The sequence below is a fragment of the Alosa sapidissima genome, chromosome 4 (assembly GCF_018492685.1).
Source record: "Alosa sapidissima isolate fAloSap1 chromosome 4, fAloSap1.pri, whole genome shotgun sequence".
NCBI classification, from domain to species: Eukaryota; Metazoa; Chordata; class Actinopteri; order Clupeiformes; family Clupeidae; genus Alosa; species Alosa sapidissima.
In genome coordinates, this window is record NC_055960.1 from 22495655 (window position 1) to 22515357 (window position 19703).

The 19703-nt window shown below is 41.9% G+C and overlaps 2 protein-coding genes across 4 annotated transcripts; both read left to right on the plus strand.

The window, feature by feature from the left end:
* The first annotated feature begins 202 nt into the window (after window positions 1–202).
* Window positions 203–7578, plus strand: LOC121707022 (taste receptor type 1 member 3). Of its 2 annotated transcripts, XM_042089226.1 has the most exons (11): window positions 203–739; window positions 838–970; window positions 1235–1290; window positions 1474–1609; window positions 1901–2201; window positions 2377–2733; window positions 3082–3501; window positions 3914–4117; window positions 4962–5082; window positions 5894–6264; window positions 6661–7578. In XM_042089226.1, exons 3-11 carry the CDS (start codon window positions 1236–1238, stop codon window positions 7231–7233), a joined length of 2538 nt encoding a protein of 845 aa, XP_041945160.1. In that variant the 5' UTR covers window positions 203–739; window positions 838–970; window position 1235; the 3' UTR covers window positions 7234–7578. The 2 variants fall into 2 exon arrangements, with proteins under 2 accessions (XP_041945160.1, XP_041945159.1); XM_042089225.1 differs by having other exon boundaries at window positions 203–970.
* Window positions 7579–8628: 1050 nt separating this feature from the next.
* On the plus strand, window positions 8629–19678 carry LOC121707024 (trichohyalin-like). 2 transcript variants are annotated; one of them, XM_042089228.1, is made up of 7 exons: window positions 8629–8765; window positions 8968–9250; window positions 10473–11925; window positions 12083–12226; window positions 14011–14021; window positions 14174–14180; window positions 19662–19678. In XM_042089228.1, exons 2-5 carry the CDS (start codon window positions 8981–8983, stop codon window positions 14019–14021), a joined length of 1878 nt encoding a protein of 625 aa, XP_041945162.1. In that variant the 5' UTR covers window positions 8629–8765; window positions 8968–8980; the 3' UTR covers window positions 14174–14180; window positions 19662–19678. The 2 variants fall into 2 exon arrangements, with proteins under 2 accessions (XP_041945162.1, XP_041945161.1); XM_042089227.1 differs by lacking the exons at window positions 14011–14021; window positions 14174–14180; window positions 19662–19678 and having other exon boundaries at window positions 12083–12533.
* Window positions 19679–19703: the final 25 nt, after the last annotated feature.

The following is a 19703-nucleotide window of genomic DNA, read 5'->3' on the forward strand; positions in this document are numbered from 1 at the left end:
TTTGACAGTTCCTATCAAGTATCTTCTAAGTCTTACATGCAAAACCCCTGTTGACCACAACAAATGTATAATGCAAATGACACAAAGCAAAACAGAAATATGTCTCATCAACCTTTATTAATGCAGGTTGAAGCAGAAGAGAAAAGTAAACATATTTAAATCAAGCAATCCATGGACCCCACTTGCTGGGTTTCAATTGTGTCACACTGTGGTACCAAGGTGTGCAAATAAGCTCTGGTGGTTTTGCCATCATACATGGTCTTCCTGAGAAGCAGATGCTGGCAAATCCTATGCAAATACACTGCCAGCCAAGGGCCCAGGCACGTAAGGCGAGGCAGTGCAGAATGACATAATTGTCCCTTGTCTCATACTGCTGTTATGTACCTACATACAGAGTACCACACCACACCACACCACACCACACTAAAACTAGCATAGTTCGTAGAAAGCACTGAACATCCAAATAAGACATTCACAAAGGACATTTACAACACATTGAACACAATACAACACGACCTATATAAGAAAATGCAACAAAACACTGAACAGAAAACAATACAGCACAACACAACACTATAAAAAAACAACATAAAATTATATGATGTAATGCAAATGTAAAACTTAATACTTAAAGTTTAAATATTTTAAACTTTTTTTTTCCAGCCATTTGCCTCTCATTTTTTCCCGAAGGTATGCTGAGGTGAACACGCTGTAGCCTAACATATACCACAATGAAAAGGTGGAGGTGTGGCAGAGGAAGCCTGATTTCCATGAACTCTTGAATTTATCTCGTGTCTCATTACACATGCTGATTTGCCTACACCTAACATTGCACAGAAACATCCAGGCAGATTGTGCAGGTCTCTGCTGAGAGGTATCAACTGCTGAAAACATCACTGGTTCATTTCACTGGGGAATCCTAGAGAACTCACATCTGCCATCGATCTCCACACCTGTGAGTCCCCTGCAGGTTAGTTCATGCCGATTCTGTGGGAAATTTCTAATAGCCAATGACCACTTTAGTAGGGTTTTATGCCATTTAACCAAATGATTGAGAGAAAATGTGCCTAATTCCAACGACCAATGGCACAGTTATGCTTAAGACTGTTCTCACAAAGCATGTTGATACAGTAGTTTGTATTTCTTTTGTTTTGTACACAACAGCAGAACAGAGTTATTATTGTGCTGTGCTGTTATGTCATCCGATAGTTATTTCCATCTCTATTACATCTAGGATGCCAGAGCAGAACCAGGTGCTGTTGCTTTGCTGTTTGTGTTCACTGGGCAGTGGTAAGGAAATGCACAATGAATACAGTACAGTATAAAGTATAAAGCAAATGCTTTGGATGGTCCAATTTTACATCACATATTTATAATGGAGATATTATGCTTCAAAAAAACATCCATTGTGTATCTAATATTTAGTCGTATGTATTTTCTTTTTTTTTACATATTTTCTCCATATGGGGTCAGCTAACTGGCTACAGAACATTGGCACAAATCTCTTCAGATCTCGAGGAGACATAATGCTCGGAGGACTCTTTCCTATCAATGAGCTCACCAGCAATCTGAGCCAACGAGAGGAGCCTAGTGACATACAGTGTAACAGGTAAAACACCATCTCAACATCTCAAGTCACTCGGCCAACTTGCCTTCAAGGCTACAATGTTTCACTTTCTTTCCACAAAGACCAGATAATCATACTTGTCTTCCTATTGTCATGGTAATTTATGAAACTGTATCTCTTCTTCAATATCATACAAAACATACAAGCCATTTATATCATTGATTAATGCTTAATGATAAGCTTCAGTTAAAGTTGATATGTGATAGTAAAGTCATATAAATGATGGTAAATGTACTCAAAACTAGAGTGTAAATTATTGTGTGTGTTTATCAGGATCAACAGCCTTGGCCTGGCTCTGTCCCTGGTGATGAAGTTCTCGGTGGACAACATAAACGCTGACCCCAATGTCCTCCCGGGGGTGAGGCTAGGCTTCGAGACCTACGACACATGCCAACAGCCAGCTGTGATCATGAAGCCAACCCTACTCTTCCTCAGCAATGGCACCACAGAGGAGGTGGCCGTCAAGTGCAACTACACAGACTACGCCACACGGGCTGTGGCTGTCATCGGCCCATTAACCTCGGAAATGTCCTCGGTTGTCGGCAAGTTGCTTGGGTTCTTCCTGATGCCACAGGTTGGTTGACGATGACGTCTTAGTTGTTATACACCAAACCCAAACCCAGAGATACTGTGCGCGTCCACACACAGACACATACACACACACACACACAGTGCAAACAGTGCAGGTGAAAACAGTGTGAAACTTGAGCTCTAAGTGTCATCATTATAATTTCCTTCACTTTGATCAGATCAGCTATGGTTCCACGAGCGACAAGTTCAGCGATAAACAGCTGTACCCCTCCTTCATGCGCACCGTGCCCACAGACAAATGGCAAGTGGTGGCCATGGTGGAGCTGCTGAAGGTGTTTGGGTGGAACTGGGTGGCGGTGGTGGCCAGCGAGGACGAGTATGGACGGCAGGGCCAGCGGCAGTTCTCCGCTCTGGCGTCGAAGGAAAACATCTGCGTGGCCTACGAGGGGCTCATTCCCATCTACAGCGACCCTGTCCCCACCATCAAGGACATCCTGGAGAGCGTGAACGAGACCAAGGTCGGGGTGGTGGTGCTCTTCTCTCTTGCTCAGCCTGCCGCCAAGTTCTTCAAAGAGGTCAGTCTTGGGGAGCTGCAGGGAGTAGGGCATGATGGACAATCTAATTCCATTGTAGTGAGGAAAATCCTTTAAAATATGCCAACTCAGGAGTACTCATTCAGTGTAGAAACAGGAAACAACAACTCACGTAAGAATCTGAATGGGTCAATTCATGAGCATTATACCCCAAGAAGGGTTCTTTAAATAGTTTAAACTCTTCAGGTAAACTGCCACAGTACTAATTTATGATTAACATCATTACAAATTAGAATGAAAAGTTTATTATTTAGGGTGCCATGTTCTCTCTGTAATTCTGTATATGGCAATGATTTGGCATTCCTGTTTAACTGTTCTGCACACATACAGGTGATCCTCCGGAACATGACGTCAGTGTGGGTAGGCAGCACTGCCTGGGCACTGCACAATGACATCAGCACACTGCCCGACATCGACAAGGTGGGCACCATCCTGGCCTTCGCCGACATGAGCCCCCCACTGGCCCTGTTGGACCCCTACTTCCAGGCTCTCTTCTCCCAGATCCAACAGCAGAGGCTCAACCAGTCCTCCCATGACCCCACTTTGGACATCCCCTCCATGGACAACCCGTGCCCAGCGTGCTGGTACCTGTCCCCTGACAACATGAGCCTGGTGAAGGACACACTGCTGCAGAGGAACGCCTTCAGTGTGTACGCAGCCGTCTATAGTGTAGCTCAAGCTCTGCACAGCCTGCTGGGCTGCAACGCCACCATCTGTCAGCAGTCCAGCTACAAAATCTACCCATGGCAGGTATTCTCTGAAGCTGGTGTATTTTATTTTATACTCACTTAGCAAATAGACTTTGCACACCATAGCACAATGTGTGTTGAACGTAACAACAGTAAGAACTGAGCAATAATAGTCAAATATGGACCAAAGCTACATTTTACAAATCCTTTAATAAAATAATTTAAAAAATAGGGAACTGTAGACTGGTTTTAGATACTGAGCAAAGTGATACGCTATGCTGTATTTAGATCGCCATTCATTAGGATTTTATTTTCTAGTACAGGGATTTGTGAGCTGTAACATGGTTTAATCACATTGTTCTTCCCAAAAAAACTTCAATAAAAACTAAATTCTACAGTTTTTAACTAATTATTATTTATCTGCACTTTTAATCAAAATTAATTTCATTATATTGTATTCTTACCCCCTTCAGTTGCTAGAGGAGTTGAAGAATGTTTCCTTAGACATAAATGGAACTCATTTTGAGTTTGATGACGAAGGGAACCCCAGCATGGGCTACGATCTGCTGGTGTGGACCTGGAAGAAGTCTCAAGTAAAGTTTAGAGAGATTGGAAATTTCTATTTGAACCTGTCCATCAACAGCACACTCATTGAGTGGCACACAGTCTCTAATAGGGTAAGAACATGGAATACAGTCAAACTCTAATGAGACCATAATCATTATCTTTTTACACAGCTCTTCATAATGCTGCAGAATGCTCCGTTCACTTGAATGGGCCTTCCCAACGTTCGGTGGTCTGCTATTCCTCGATAACAGACCGTTGCTAAGTATAATAGACCGCTGTCAAGGAAAATGGGTTTTGTGCTTCAAATTCGTCTTTCATATCACTCGGCAATTAATCAGGTCACTTCTTGCATTGGACCTTCATTCGAAAGTGAAAGCAGACTGTTGATCAGCTTTGTTCTAAAGAATGTTTGATTCACGTCCAGCGTGTGTTGCGAACTATTTGTTTCTCAGCAAAAGCCAAAATAAAAATGTAAAGAGTCATATCATGTGGAGTTTATTTTTTTGTTTTGGCAAGTTCCTTTGACAAGGAAGCGATCATCCTCATCTACACACTGAATTACAGGCTCAGTCCCTGCCCTGTCATGCCTGATCATCCTTAAGCACACTATGTTGATATCTGATTTAGTTTATATGGTATATTTAGTATTTTAGTATCATGTTTATCTTCTACTGTCTCTATTGTACAGAGGAGTTTTTTAAATGTATATTACCTTTATTATATGTATATTACTTTTTCTGCTTTATCGGAAAATAAGTCCGGTTCGTCCTGTCGAGACTTATTTTTGTTATAGGCTATACATTATCCCTTAGGCCCTAGGCCTACTTAAACTTTTCAGATGTGTCAGATTGATGACAGCCAGAGGAAGAGAGAAAGAGAATAATGAAGGGAGAGACAGAAAATCAGAGAGAAAAACATAGTATTTGAAAGTAAATCCAAGTCTTTCTGTCACAGGTCCCCCAGTCCACCTGCTCTGCCGACTGTGGTAAAGGAGAGGTCCGGCGTGTGAAAGGCTTCCACTCTTGCTGCTTTGACTGCATCCCATGCGAAGAGGGAACATTCCAGAACCATACCGGTGTGTCTGTCTGCTTAAATTAAAAGGGCTTGTGTTGGACAATTAGGGGCTATTTGGCTTGTTCTGTTCCTGGGGTGCATTTGTCAAAAGGTTGTTGAACAACTACCCTGGTTAAATGAGAGAAAGACTGCTGTTAGGATATCACAGATATATGCATGTTATCCAAGAAGTAGGTAGCTCAGTGAAATAGTGAATTGTTAACATGGAAATATAGTACTTGTGGCCTATTTCTAGCCTGACATCGCAGTCTTCAGAAATAATCATTGTGTGATAGAGTGATACTGTAAAACCTCATGAAATATATGCATGAAATATATGCATTGAACCACATGAAATATATGCATTTTTCTTGTTTAAACGGGGTCTTAGAAGCCATCTGTCTAGCAGTGTTTTTGTTGCAAACAAAATCAACCAAAGCATGCTCAATTGACGTGATCGACGAAGCACTGTTGCTCATCTGTCCATCATTGTACAAAGCTCAATTTGATTGGTCCGAACAGCTCTGGTTAAGGCATAGTTGCTCTACAACGGAACAATTCTAGACCGAAATTCCCAACCCTTAAATGTTGTGGGCATTTCTAGTTCGGCTGGCATCCAGGCTATCCTATTTCAGCCTATCTGCAATCAAAACTACAACACAGATCTATTTAGATCAATAAATTAAGTATTTATGTCATACTGCATTTGGATTTCTTGGCAGAGATTTTATATTCTTGTGCAGATTCTTGTAACGAAGATATCCTATAAAATACTATTCAGCATCCTGGGCTAGCGTTTCTTTGAATAAACTTAAATTTATCATTCTTCACAGATGACATTCAGTGCACCCTGTGTCCCTCGGGTAAGTGGTCTACCCCCAGCAGCCAGTCCTGCGTGTACCCCACCTACACATACCTCACCTGGAACTGCTACGAGAGCCTGGGCCTGGTCCTGGCGGGGGTCGTGGTGCTGGTCTGTGAGGTCGCCGTTGGGGTGCTCTTCCTGCGCCACCGGGGCACTCCTATGGTGGACGCAGCTGGAGGGGCACTCTGCGGCCTGTCCCTGCTCTGCCTGATTGGATGCTCTGCCAGCCTCGTGCTCTTCCTGGGCACGCCAGGAGATCTGGTGTGCCGCCTGCAGTTGCCACTCAATGCCATTTTCCCGACCGTGACACTGTCCACCATTTTAGCCACCTCTCTACAGGTGAGAGGGAAAGCAAAAGCATCCACTGCAGAGTGATGCCTGGGCAAAGTGTTTGACCCTGAGCACCTTATGTTTTATTAGGGGTCCAAGCACCAAGCAGTATAACACAGTCCATTTTGAGAGTTGAAAGTAAAATAAAAAGGATCCTCTGGAACATGGGAGTGATGTTTATCTGTTTCTGTCTCTTTCAAAGCAACCAAACCACTGTATATTTCATTCTTCCTTCACCCTTTATTTAAATTTTGTTGTAAAACTTTTATTTGGTGCATCCCCCTCTAATGCAGTTTGACTTGTTTAGTGTGCAACTCATGGTAGGCATTTCATTTTAATTTTCTCCGGATATTCTGTACCAACACACTAGCATCATGGCACCACATCTTACTTTCTCTTCCCCAGATTTTGTACGTCACCGAGTTCCCTGAGAAGATCTCTGCTCACCTACACACGTTTCGCGGTCCAGGCAGCTGGCTGGTGGTGCTAGCATGCAGCGGTGTCCAGGCAGGGCTGTGTGGCTGGTTTGTCCAGGAGGCCCCGACCCTGACGCACTTCCGCACGAATCTGGAGGTGAACTTTGTGACGCGCTTCCTCAGCTGCCCTGTGACACCACTGCTCAACTTTGGCATCTCACTGGGTTTCCCAGGTGTGCTGGCGCTTGTGTCCTTCATGTGCACCTTCATGGCCCTGAAGCCGGCTGGCCAGTACAACATGGCGCGGGACATCACCATATCCACACTGGCCTACTGCGTGGTGTGGGTGATCTTCGTGCCCATCTACACGGGCCTGGACGACAAGAATAAGTCCATCGCTCACGTCTCAGTCACATTGATCAGCCACATGGGCCTGGTGGCGGCCTACTTCTTCCCCAAGTGCCACTTGCTACTGAAAAGGCCGGAGCTGAACACAGCAGACCACTTCCGGGCCATTCTGGAGGGGACCATCACACCAGCTCAGGAGCAACCGGCTCAGTGATCCAGGGAATGACAAATGCTAATATACTATACTGAACTGCCCATGAAGAGAATTCATAAAACTTCATGTTAGAATGAACGCATGTTCATTTAAAGGCATAAACCACACATTTGAAATGTATTTAGTATATTAGTTTAAGGAGAATCTTTACATCCATCTACACAGGCCTGAGCATGAAGGCGTCCTCTGCCTGCTCACATCAGTCATCTGGTTCTGTCATGTGGAAGGGACCATGACATCTCCTCAAGAACTGGCTCAATGATACACGTGTGACATATGCATATATATTTTACTACTATTACATAAAAGACCATTTATATAACTATATGTTTGACAGATGTACATGAAATGTATTTCATATTTCATTATTAAAAGCTTAAAACAGCAAACTTCAGCTGTGTCAATTAAATGAGTTCAAAGAGAGGCACCTTCTTCACAGCACTGTCAAGGAATCACTTGTATACTTAATGTAAGATCATGGCTATAGGTACTGTATAAAAGGATAGCATTCATTAATTTAACAGCATGCGTTCATTCAACTGCACAAATGTATTTTTACAATATCTTCATTCAAAAGTAATGCCGTATAGATGTTTCACAGGCCCTCTGAGTGAAGATGGTATTTCCATTAACCGTGTTAATTGGTGGTCCATTGTCATGAGGGAATTTATAAAGCAACAATCTGGAATTATGTTAACCGATTTGTTATGTCAATGTTTACCTTATAAAATATAATATAATATAATATAATATAATATTGTATAATGTTATAATAAAGTAAGGGTATGTTGCAGTAGTAGTGATACTGATAACAAGATGACATTTTCTAAATTACTATTATTCGCAGGCCACTCTGGTAACATAATACCTGTAATTCTGAAAATGTCATCATGTTATTAGTATCACTACTACTGCAACATACCCTTATATTACATTATTTCACTTGTATTGGAGTAATATTTGACATGGTGTATCTATCTATAGGCTGACACCAGACATAATTTCACTGCATTTCTTACTTCCAGTAACTATATGCATGTGACAATAAACTTCCTTGTATCCTTGTATCCTTGTATCTACTTTCACTTAAGTGAAGGAATTGTGTAGGCTACTTTGTCCACCTTTGTGCAGTAGTAGTGATACTGATGACATGATGACATTTTCTGAATTACAGGTATTATGCTACCAGAGACATGAGCCTACATTACAACACATAATTTCTGTGGACCTCACATGCTTCAGTAATAACAGAGAGGGTTAAAGCGGAGCTAGTAATCAAGGATCTTTGACATTAGATTTATTTTAACAGTTGCAGCACTCTAGAATCATCTGAACATTCCAGACCAAGCCTGCAGTATCACCATAGAAATAGAATCTGATTCTTTTCTATACAAAAGGTGACCATGGTTACAATGGTTAACTAGTCCATTTGTGTCATTTTTTGAACACGTAATATTTTAGATGTAAATAATAAAGCAGCTAAGTAAGCTGACAGAAGTTGAATAGGGCTACTCTTCAGAGGACCCCCTCAGGTATAACTTAGAACTACACTTATACAATGTGATATGTAAAAGTACTTAAAGTAAATGACATGCCAAGTAACAAATAATTAAAACTGTATGGATAAATAAACATGGGTAAGCCAATCAGGTTTGGCTTATCTAATATGCTACACTGAAAATGTGCAGGAAATGGATGCAACAAAATTGCTCTATTTTTCATACAAACTTTCAGGGGCAGGAGAAAGATGGAAGACAGTGGGTTTCAGGAGCTTCGATACTGGATTCAGGACCAAATCACGGTCCAAGAAGCAAGGCCTGAAGTTATGGGCAGCAACACTTGCAGATCATCAAAGGATCTCGTAAAACTCAACCCAGCAAATCCGAGGAGAGTTGCTTGGAATGATGACGACAGCGATGACAGTGCCACCTATGCCTTCCCAACTGCTGATAGGAGCAAAAAAACACAGGCTCTGACAGGTGATCAGAAGGGAATCTTCAACTATGTTAAGGAAAAGGTAAGGAGAGGAGAAAATAAAACACAATGTCAAATTACACTTGAAGAACACAAAAAAAAATGACACAGACGGAATCAAATAACAATGTTGATACAGAGACAGACACTGATACATAGATTTAGTAGACATATGTTGAGGTTTAGTATATTAATGTCACTACTGGAAAGACCACCTCAAGCAGAATAAGCTATCACTCAAGAGCCAAGTTCAGTGAGAGAGGCTATGTTCTTGCACACAATAATTTGTATAGCCAACTTAATTGTCTACACATCAAATGCTAAACTGAACATTAACCCTATTCCACGTACTCAATTTTCTCACTCAATAACGTTTAACGTTTGAATTTTAAATAAATAGTGTTCAATAGCATTCTCTCATTTTGAATTAATGTCTCATTATGAATTAATGTCGCATCGGAGTGATTACTAGCGGTAAACAGTCTGAGTGGGAATGTCCTGGGGCATTACTATTCTGCAATGCCTATCGTCCAAACAGAAATTAATAAATAGTTTAACCGTACCTTACTGTTGTATTCGCCTTATTCACCAGACGGCCAGAACGAGGCTACAGGGTACACTTACCATCACACTTCAGTCCAGCAGATGGTGGTAATGCACTCCTTTTGCAAACTGCCCATATTAGATATTAAAATAGATATTAGAAAGATATTAGATATTATTATAAAGATATTAGATATTATTATTAGAAAGATATTAGATATTAGATACATAGATATTAGAAAGCTAGATACTGCATTGGGCTCCAGAACGTACGTAAATAGTGACGCCATCTTGGTGGGGGCAATAATCACTGGAGGCCAATGAAGGAACATGTGACTCTGACTGGAAATCAGACAGGTGTCTCTGATTGCCGGCAAGTGTTGCCCATAGACAGTAACGGTGTTGCCCCCAGCAATATGGCAGCCGCGTTTGCGATGCTACCTAATAGAACTCGACGGACAATGCAGTATCTAGCTTTCTAATATCTATGCAAAGTTACCTTCTTCTTCTTCTTCTTCTTCAATGAGTTTTTTTTTTTTTTTTGCAGTTTGCAAACTAAGTGCATTACCACTATCTGCTGGACTGAAGTGTGATGGCAAGTGTACCCTGTAGGCTCTTTCTGGTCGCTGGGTGAATAAGTCGAATGATTGTCTTTAGAGGGAGTGACAAATAGAATCAGGTTTTGAACCTGTATTTACTCTTCACTTTTTCATATCTTACAGACGTTGACTGGGGGATTGAGGCAACAAAAGAGGGTGTCAGAGAGACGACAAGACCATGAGACACAGCATCCTACAGAGGGAAGAGGTCAAGGAGTGATAAGACAGAGGGGTAGAGAGAAGCAATCAGACATAAGAAGACATAAACATGATCTAGAGGTGCAAGACCTGGAAATTGAAGACACCACAGAAATAGAGCATCTACTAGGGTCGCAGTGTAAGGAAGAGGGAGAAACGCATCAGTTGAAACAGATGACTAGCAGCAGCTTGAAGGAAACTGAGAAACTGTCACCTGAAGAACCTGATCAGTCCGGAACACAAGAGAAGATGAAGGTGAAGCAACCGAAAATGCAGGGGGGAAACAGGCAGCGGCAGAAGGAGTTGGAACAAATAAAATACCTGGAGAGAGATGAGAGAGACAGAGAGAGACTGAGCAAAGTGGAGAAAGAGGAACGACAGAGAGAAAAAGAACGTCTGGAAGGACTGGTGATCCAAAGAATGAGACAGAAGGAAATGCAACACAATGAGATGAAGAAACAGAAAAAGAGGCAGAGACCAAATGAATCAAAAAGAGACATGAAAACATTTGGTGAGACAGAAGGCCAAAGTGAGACTCTGACCCAATGGCTGGAAAAGGCAACATGGTTAGACAACCAACAGGAGAAGACAGAAAGACAGCTCAGGGGACGTGTGAAAGAAACCAACGGTGAGGGCAATGGCAGGCAAAGAACTGAGGCAGAGCTAAACAAGGCGAGAAGGCAACGGGAAGAGTCTGATGGAAATAAGGGAACTAAAGTATCGGATCTGAGAGAGGAGAGATTGAGAGAAAATAACCCAAACTGGGTGCGAAAGCAGGGATGCAGGGAGGAGAGAGATACCAGTGGATTGGAAGAGATGAGAAAGATGCTAAATAAGCTAGAGCAAGAAGAGGACAGATGTAGAGAGGTGGAGGACAACACAGAAGCTCATCAACAGCAGGTGGAGAGTGAAACAGACTCTACGGACAGTCTACAGATGTACAGGAGAAACCTGTGGCTGCTTAGAGAGAAACACAGTTTGACGAAGCTTGACGAAGAGGTGGAAACCGAGAGGCACCAGGAGGCCAAAAAACACAATCTCTCAGAGGAAAGTGAAACAGACTCACAAAGCCAGGAGGGAGAACAGACAGACAGTCAGACAGACAGTCAGACAGACAGACAACAAGAAGTGGACTGGGACAAACTTGAGAATGACATCCTCTCCCTGACAGACGCAGAGGAGAGAAGCGAGTGCAGCATGATCTCTGGGGAGGATGAAGTCCGTTTTCAGAGTAGTTTTCAGTTTTCTGATAGAGATAGGAGTGTGAGGAGAAGAATTATTGGATGGGTCAATGACAAAATGAAAGAGCGATATCAAAGAAAGATAGTCAGAACAATGCAGAGGGAAAATCATGAGGGCCAAGAAACATATATCTCAGGCAAGCTGCAAAATTTCAACCTACATAATTCAATTATTTAAAGTAATGTATGTTAATATCCAGATATTCCAGGGTAACTGTGAGCTGTATACCCATATTTAGTATGTTTTATTAAAGATATGTCTGTCAATAATGGATAATTATGATTTTTTTTCAGGGTTTGCTCTTGCATCGCTGGGGCTGGGTAGGATCTGCACCCGCGCTGAGCGAGAGCAGGAGAAACGAATCCAGCTCCTGAAGGCAGAGGCCAGACGGCAGGATATGGAGTCCAAGTGGCTTCAATGGGAAGCAGAACGGAAGAGAAAAAAGGAGGAGAGAAAGGCCAGAGAGAGGGAGGAGAAGAGCCGTGCCCAGCTGGCCTGGATCCTGCAGCAGAACGAGAAAGCCGACAGGAACCTGGACCGTTACAACAGCCAACAGATGTACACCAGCGCCAACACACTGGAGAAGGAACAGATAATTGGTTGGGATGGGAGGACAGAGTGAAATACACCTACCGCCTATGAAAAGCTTGTTTTGTTAAGCTTAAAAAGCTTAAAAGTTATCAGTCCAGTCACATTTAGGCACTATTGCATCATCTTTCAACTAATAAATGTTTCATTGACAAAGGATGTGCCTTGATTTTCTCAAAATTGCATTATTAAAGTGTTATTGCAGAAAGTAAAAATAGTTTAACAAAGTAAGCAGAGACATGAGGCCTGGATGTCTGTACCCATACTTTACTGAAATTCTTGATGAAATCATGGTCATCACAAGTCTATATCCACAATTCACCAAACATGTTCACAAGCTCAAAAGCTGAAAATACAAATTAATGAACTAATAATCATATTCAAATAAACAAAAGGGTAATTATACCATTGTGCTTAAAATATGAATATTTTGCAACATATGACGTAAAATTTCCTGGCAACCAAGCCTCCCACCTCAGCAGATTTTACTATCAATATTCAAACCAATGGAGCATTTATCGACAGTTGGTAAACAAACCATTACACAATCACAATACTAAAAAGGTTAATTTACCTATGTTTCGAAGAGCTGTTGCTTTATTATGTCAAATAATTTCTATCTGTATTAGCAGAGACTTTCTAACGAGGAGACACAGTACTCAAAAAATCCTCCACAGAAATGCATGGGGTTAGTTTGTAACGGCCATTGTCTACACATATCCCACCCCTTCCTTGGCAAAACGTCGACATGTGAATACATTGAGCTAATCATGTGGTGTGAAGTGAATACATTGAGCCAATCATATGGTGTGTTGTGAAGACTTCGTGCCAATCATGTGAACTCGCCGCCGGAGCAAGATTGGTGTCGTGAAGCCTTGCGCACGCGCATTTCTGCCGAATTTCTTGCCCGACGAGTGCCCAAAAAGCGTTGCAATATGGCCGCTGAGTGGAGGGACCTGCCTAAAAGGACTTTGGTATTAGTTTCTCACTAGGAGACAAATATCTAACGCTGTGTGTTTTACTTGTACATAAAACACAACCCTGCATTCCACATACATTTCTGTATGCATACCGTGGAAATCCAGAGTTCTCGCGGGAGCACAACTTCAAATGGAAACATCAAAAACGGAAACTGAAAACTCCCCACTGCCCCATGGCATAACTTGGCCCATGTTGTCCCAAATTGTTTCATTCTTTTTCCTATGGGCTGCATGTGATGAGCTTGAACCTTTTCTCTCTATAGCTTTCAGAGGATACGTGACCAAGGCCAAAAGAGAGAGGAGAAACGCAAGAGCCTACTGGATGCAGAGGCAACAAGACAAAATCTAGTCATCCTGGCTTGAGTGGGAAAAAGAAAAGAAAAAGATAAAGAAGAAAGAGGCCAAAAGCCAAGCCCAGTTGGCCTGCATTCTGAAACTAAATGAAGCTGACAGGAAACTTGATGAATATAATGGCAATAAGATATACTCCGCCGAGAACAAACTCTTGAGGAAACAGATGATTGGTTGGGATAGGAACAGAAAATAAGATCACCTTTATACTGTATAGTTCACATTCCGTAATTTGCAAAGTATATAATAGCATAATAGAAAAGCATGTTTGGCGATCGTGCAGGAGTCAACTGCGCATGCAGGAGTCGTGTAGGATTCCGCCAGGCAAGGTAGAGGGCTGCACGCGGGCTGCCATAACTTGCTGAGTTGAAAAAAAACATGTTGCATGAACAGAGGGGGAGACGCTGGAGGAACGGAGCTCCGCGCTGTGGCGCTGGTGCTCGGTTGCTCGGCTTTAATAGGAGTGGAAAGATGAACTGATTCTTGGAGAAGGTGAAGCAGGTCTGCTTTCCTTGCGGAATGAGGGCAATCGTTAACCTGACCCTAGCCAGATGAATTTCGTTCCGCTATAGCTCCGCCTAGCTTCACTCACATCCATCTGGGACCTCTTCCATTGAGAGTGATTTCTGCAACCGACTTTATGGTTCAGCCAATCAGGACGCAGTTTCATAGATGTGACATAGCGTAGAAGCGACTGTGACACTGTTATTAGCGTCACAGGTTGGCTTCGATGTGAGTGGTTGAAGTAGCACGTCAATAGATGACGGACAAGTGGCTTATTCAATCATATGCAAGCATTTTTTGATTAGGCCCAGCCTTCTGAAGCAACACTTCAATGGATCGGTTCCAGATGGATGAGTGGAGCTAGGCGGAGCGAAATTCATCTGGCTAGGGTCAGGTTAGGCAATCGTTCCCATGCGCATCCAACTCTGCTCTAATCAAAGATATGGTCCGTGGAGTAGCTATCCTTCGGGTCGTGCGCCGGCTATCGCTGTTATTATGGCAGTGATCCACTAGCATGCGATGCGAACGAAATGTAAACATGTTGCTGAAACTTAGCCTATGTAAATGCATCGGCAAATGTTGTAATTGTAGCAGAATTGTCTTGCTAACATCCTTGAAATTGAATGGAAGTGATCTCACGCAACACCTTTCTCAATCCAAGGCAAGACAAACCAGAGCCCGTCTACGGACATTCTCTGGACAAACGTCTCCATCTCCTGATGTAGGCTAGGCCTACTATTAAAAGAGAGGGGAACAAAAACGATTGTAGCAGGTAGACCTTCTCTGCCTGCTATTTCCCCATAGCACCTGCAAGTACTAATGAAGGGGGTGGGGCATAGGCATTTGATCAATCTGGCATTTGTGTATTAATAAATCCTATTGTTTTTCTGGAATTCATGTCTCCACTGTGTAGTTACGAACCTGAAAGTGGTACCAGCTCTTAAAGATTCCCTGACGCATTAGGCTTTAGGGTGGCGTAGTCAGGCTACTGTGATTGGCCCCTTGGCCCTTCCTATGTATTCCCTGTTACACAAACATAGAAAAATGGGGATAATTTAATGTACTATACATTGATTTAAAGTTAATGTTTTTATACGATTATACTTTGCATTAATATAATTGTGGAAGGATTACCTTTTTCATGAACATGACCTAAAATAACACTATCAAATAACTCTTAGTTCAAACTTAGGGTGGTAGGATAAAATGGACTCCTTGTAGGCTATTTTCAGAATAGATATTTATGCCAAATTCGTCCAAATATGCCATACTAACTCTGTACGGACTCAGCCTACCCTAGGCCTGTCATACTATACACAATACTATTGAACTTTAAATTGTGTGGCTATGGAAACAATAAGTTGTGCATATTTAAAAGGGGGTAAAATGGATTCCTTATAACATATACTTTCTGAATACACATAGATATTTATACCAAGTTCGCCTTTGTAGTACCAGGCAATACCAAGTCTGTACCAAGTCACTAGGCCTTCTATTGACACACTGTTGAACTTCAAATTGTGTGGCTGTGAAAACAAGTTGTGCATATTTCAAAGGGGGTAAAATAGACTCCTTATACTTTCAGAATACACATAGATATTTATACTTTTCAATCCCATCAAAGGTTGGTAAAAATGCATGTTTTATGTCAAATAACTTGTAGGTTAGGGTACAAACGATGTGTTTAGGAGTTTGTTTAAGTATGTGTTAGAAAAGATATGATGTAATGCACTTTCACACGGAGTTTGTTATTAAAGCCTTCACAGTGTTAATGCTAGATACTAGAGAGAGATGATTAGCTCTATACACTAGTGCACATAGGCAAAAAAACGTGCGTGCATATCGTGGCAAAATGTATGTAATTATGAGATGCATGTTCAGTTGTGTTTATAAAGTGGTGACTGAATTATAAAATACCTGGTAGTGTTAAAATGGTCATTAGACAGTATTTGTTTAAAGTTTTATAGGTTTATGTTATGAGATGCATTTAAGAACATTCGCTTAGAACAGGTTAAATATGAGTTCATGAAAGCTTCTAAGCTTCATAGTTAATGCTATGTGGATACTTATTCATAGTTAATGCTATGTGGATACTTATTCATAGTTTAATGCTATGTGAATACAAATCCAATGTATTTTCTTTATTTTTTTACTAAATCTGAAATGCAGTTCAAGTGTAAGTAAAAGTTAATGACCTATGGTGCTATGGTTACTGATTTTATGTTGGGTGATATCAGGTAAAATGGGCCATCAGCTAAAATGGGCCATTTAAGGTTTGGGGGTCCCAGCCCCTCTGGAATTTAGAGCCAATGACTGCAAAGGATTTCAGACTGTTGTCATAACTGTGCTTGACAAGTAACAGGTGATTTGATTGGTTTATGGTTGCAATGGTGGGTGGGGCAATAGTTCAAATCAAGACTGCACCAGAAAGCTGCATGGTAAGTAGCCTGGCATATCAAATCTAACTAAACTATGTGTGTGTGTGTGTGTGTGTGTGTGTGTGTGTGTGTGTGTGTGTGTGTGTGTGTGTGTACACATCCATGCACATACGCATTCACCCACACACTCGCACACCAACCAACGCGCACACATGCACGGACACAAACACACGCACACACACACACACACACTCGCCATGACCCCCCGCCCCCCCAGTAATTATGGTGGTTGATATTTTATTTACAGTGAGTATGGCAAATGCGAATGAAGTGAGAGGAGAGGAGAGAGGGAGAAGGAAAGAGAGAGGAAATGAGAGGAGGAAGGATGAGAGGCGACAAGCAGAGAGGAGAATAATGATATCAATGTTTTAATTTTTAATATATCAGTTACCAGTTTTGTATGAATTTTTGTAATTTTCGCATTTCGTCCAAAATGTGTTGTTCACACACACACACACACACACACACACACACTGATCTGTCACTGATCTATTCACTGATCTGTGCTGTTCCAAAATGGTCTTTTTTAATTGCAAATTTGAATATGTGAGTTTGCACTCAAAATGTGTTTTTTTTAATGGCACATATGAATATTGTGTTTTGAAATTAAAATTGATGATAAATTACCATTCCCTTTGCATTTTGACTGGCCGAATGCTTACCTGAAACAGCTGGCCCATTTTACCTTAGATGCTGGCCCATTTTACCTGAAACTGCTTATGCAAAAAAAGTTGGCACAGTTGATGTTTCAAGAACTGTAGGGCACAACACTACACAAAAGTGTACCCAATTGTCTCATAAGAGTAAAACATAATGATAGTATTGCACACTGCACTGTTTGTAACAGTGACTTTAGCATTGCTCACGGAGGATTAAATGATTGCAAAAGACTATACTATACTATACTAGATGGCTAGTTGCCAAGGCTACATGAAAAGGCCAAACTACCAAAATCTACATATTTTACTATCACAATTTCTATTAATAGGCCTTCTTTATTTGGTGTACTGACTAGACTTTATTGAACAAACATCTGCATTTCAGTATCTAAGTAGGTTAGGTTGGGATGTCTGCTATACATTGTTGGCATTACTGTTAAAATGCACTTCTAGTATAGTGAGTATTGGCAAAACCGGTTATCATTTTTATCTTGAGGCGGTGGGGGTGTTGTCGGCAGCTGCTGAAAATAACTAATAAAGTAACTTGTAATCTAACTTAGTTACTTTTAAAATCAAGTAATCAGTAAAGTAACTAAGTTACTTTTTAAAGGAGTAATCAGTAATCAGATTACTTTTTCAAGGTAACTGTGGCAACACTGTGTACGAATATGCCTGGAACAATGTATGCATTTGAAAATCCACATTTCTTGATGGTAGAATAAACAGTCGTGAGAAACCATTGACACGTGTTTTGTTGTACACTTTTCAATCCCATCACAGATTGGGATAAATGCTACAGAGCCACGCTCGCACCCGGGCGTGGTGGTAACAGATTCATTTGCATAAAGTTGGGGATTGCTGAACTTTTGGACGCACCGCAGCCACAGCTCTCGTCGCACCGCATACCCAGAATCCTATGCGGGTGCGGAATTCGCTTCTCATAGAAATGAATAGGGATACTGCGTCGCGGAGTTCGCATCGCATACTAGTGGATCACCGGCGTTACGCAGCAATCCCCAACTTTATGCAAATGAGTCCGCGTTACACCGGTGATCCTCTAGCATGCGATGCAAACTTCGCGACAGGAGAAACGCGACGCAACGGACCCACAATTCAGTTCAGCAACGGATGACGTGAGCCCATGTAAAGTGAATGGGATGCGTCTCCAGCACTGCAACGCACGCAGCTGTGTGTAGGAGCCGTTACGCCGGTGATCCACTAGCATGCGATGCGAACTCCCCAAATCGCGACACTACCCTCCATGAAGACGCTTTGATGGCCGTTCCCTTTTGTAGATGTGTGGAAACGGCAGGGCAAGAGCAGGTAGCCTAGTAAACAACCAAACAAAAATTTTCCCTCCACTATTTTGAAATTACCGAGGGAAAGTCACATCTATAAATTAGTTTGCAAGTTGGGCGGTCATTTCAATCATGACGTTGTCCCTGTAGGATTCTAGCCACACATCATACAAACACGGAAATGTAGACACTGCTATGATTAATTTCTCTCATCTGCCATGTTTCTGTACGTTGGCGGTAACCACACTACCGGAAAATTAGGTTTTGTTTAGGCTACGTGATGATGGACCTCCCCTGCGTTTTGCTCTGCTATTGGATACTCGCCTCGCGATGGACGGATTCATTTGCATAAAGTTAGGGATTGCTGAACATTTTGACGCGCCGCAGCCACAGCACTCGTCGCACCGCATACCCAGAATCCTATGCGGGTGCGGAATTCGCTTCTCATAGGAGTTTGCATCGCATGCTAGTGGATCACCGGCGTTAGAAACAGGTGAGCGATTGGATGCCCGTGAAGGTGCTGGGGAAGCCAATCTGCGCGACCAGCGTCTTGGCTCCTGGCTTGACCAAACGCATCTTGCGAGCGGAGTAACACCGATGCTGCAACTTCGGCATGTAGACTGCGAATAAGTAACCTGACTGATTGAAGAGGCGTGGCAAATTCCGTCATGCTCCTCCCAAACTTCCGTTTGTAAACGCCATTTTATCTAAATATAAATATTATTTGTCATTAAATTCATTTTATTAGTTTTTCAAATTTTTTTTTTTTAAATTTACTTTCACCAATAAACATTTAAAATATATTTTATGTGTCTGGTCCATTTTCGGGGGGGGGGTGGGGGGTTGTTGACGTTTTCTTGCAAGTTGTTTCAAATAACAGCCTCACTAGACAAACTATAATTTGATATTCAACATTTTCTCCCATCTGCATGTGCTTCAAAGTAGGCTACAGGGGAAACCATCTAGCCTATAGGAACAGCCTGCATGATTGAATCACATTCATGTTTGAGTATATTGCATGAGTGTTAATGTTGATTTGTTTGATGTATTGCTTGTGTATGTACGTGTGTAAGTGTGAGGACACAGCTTGCTAGCT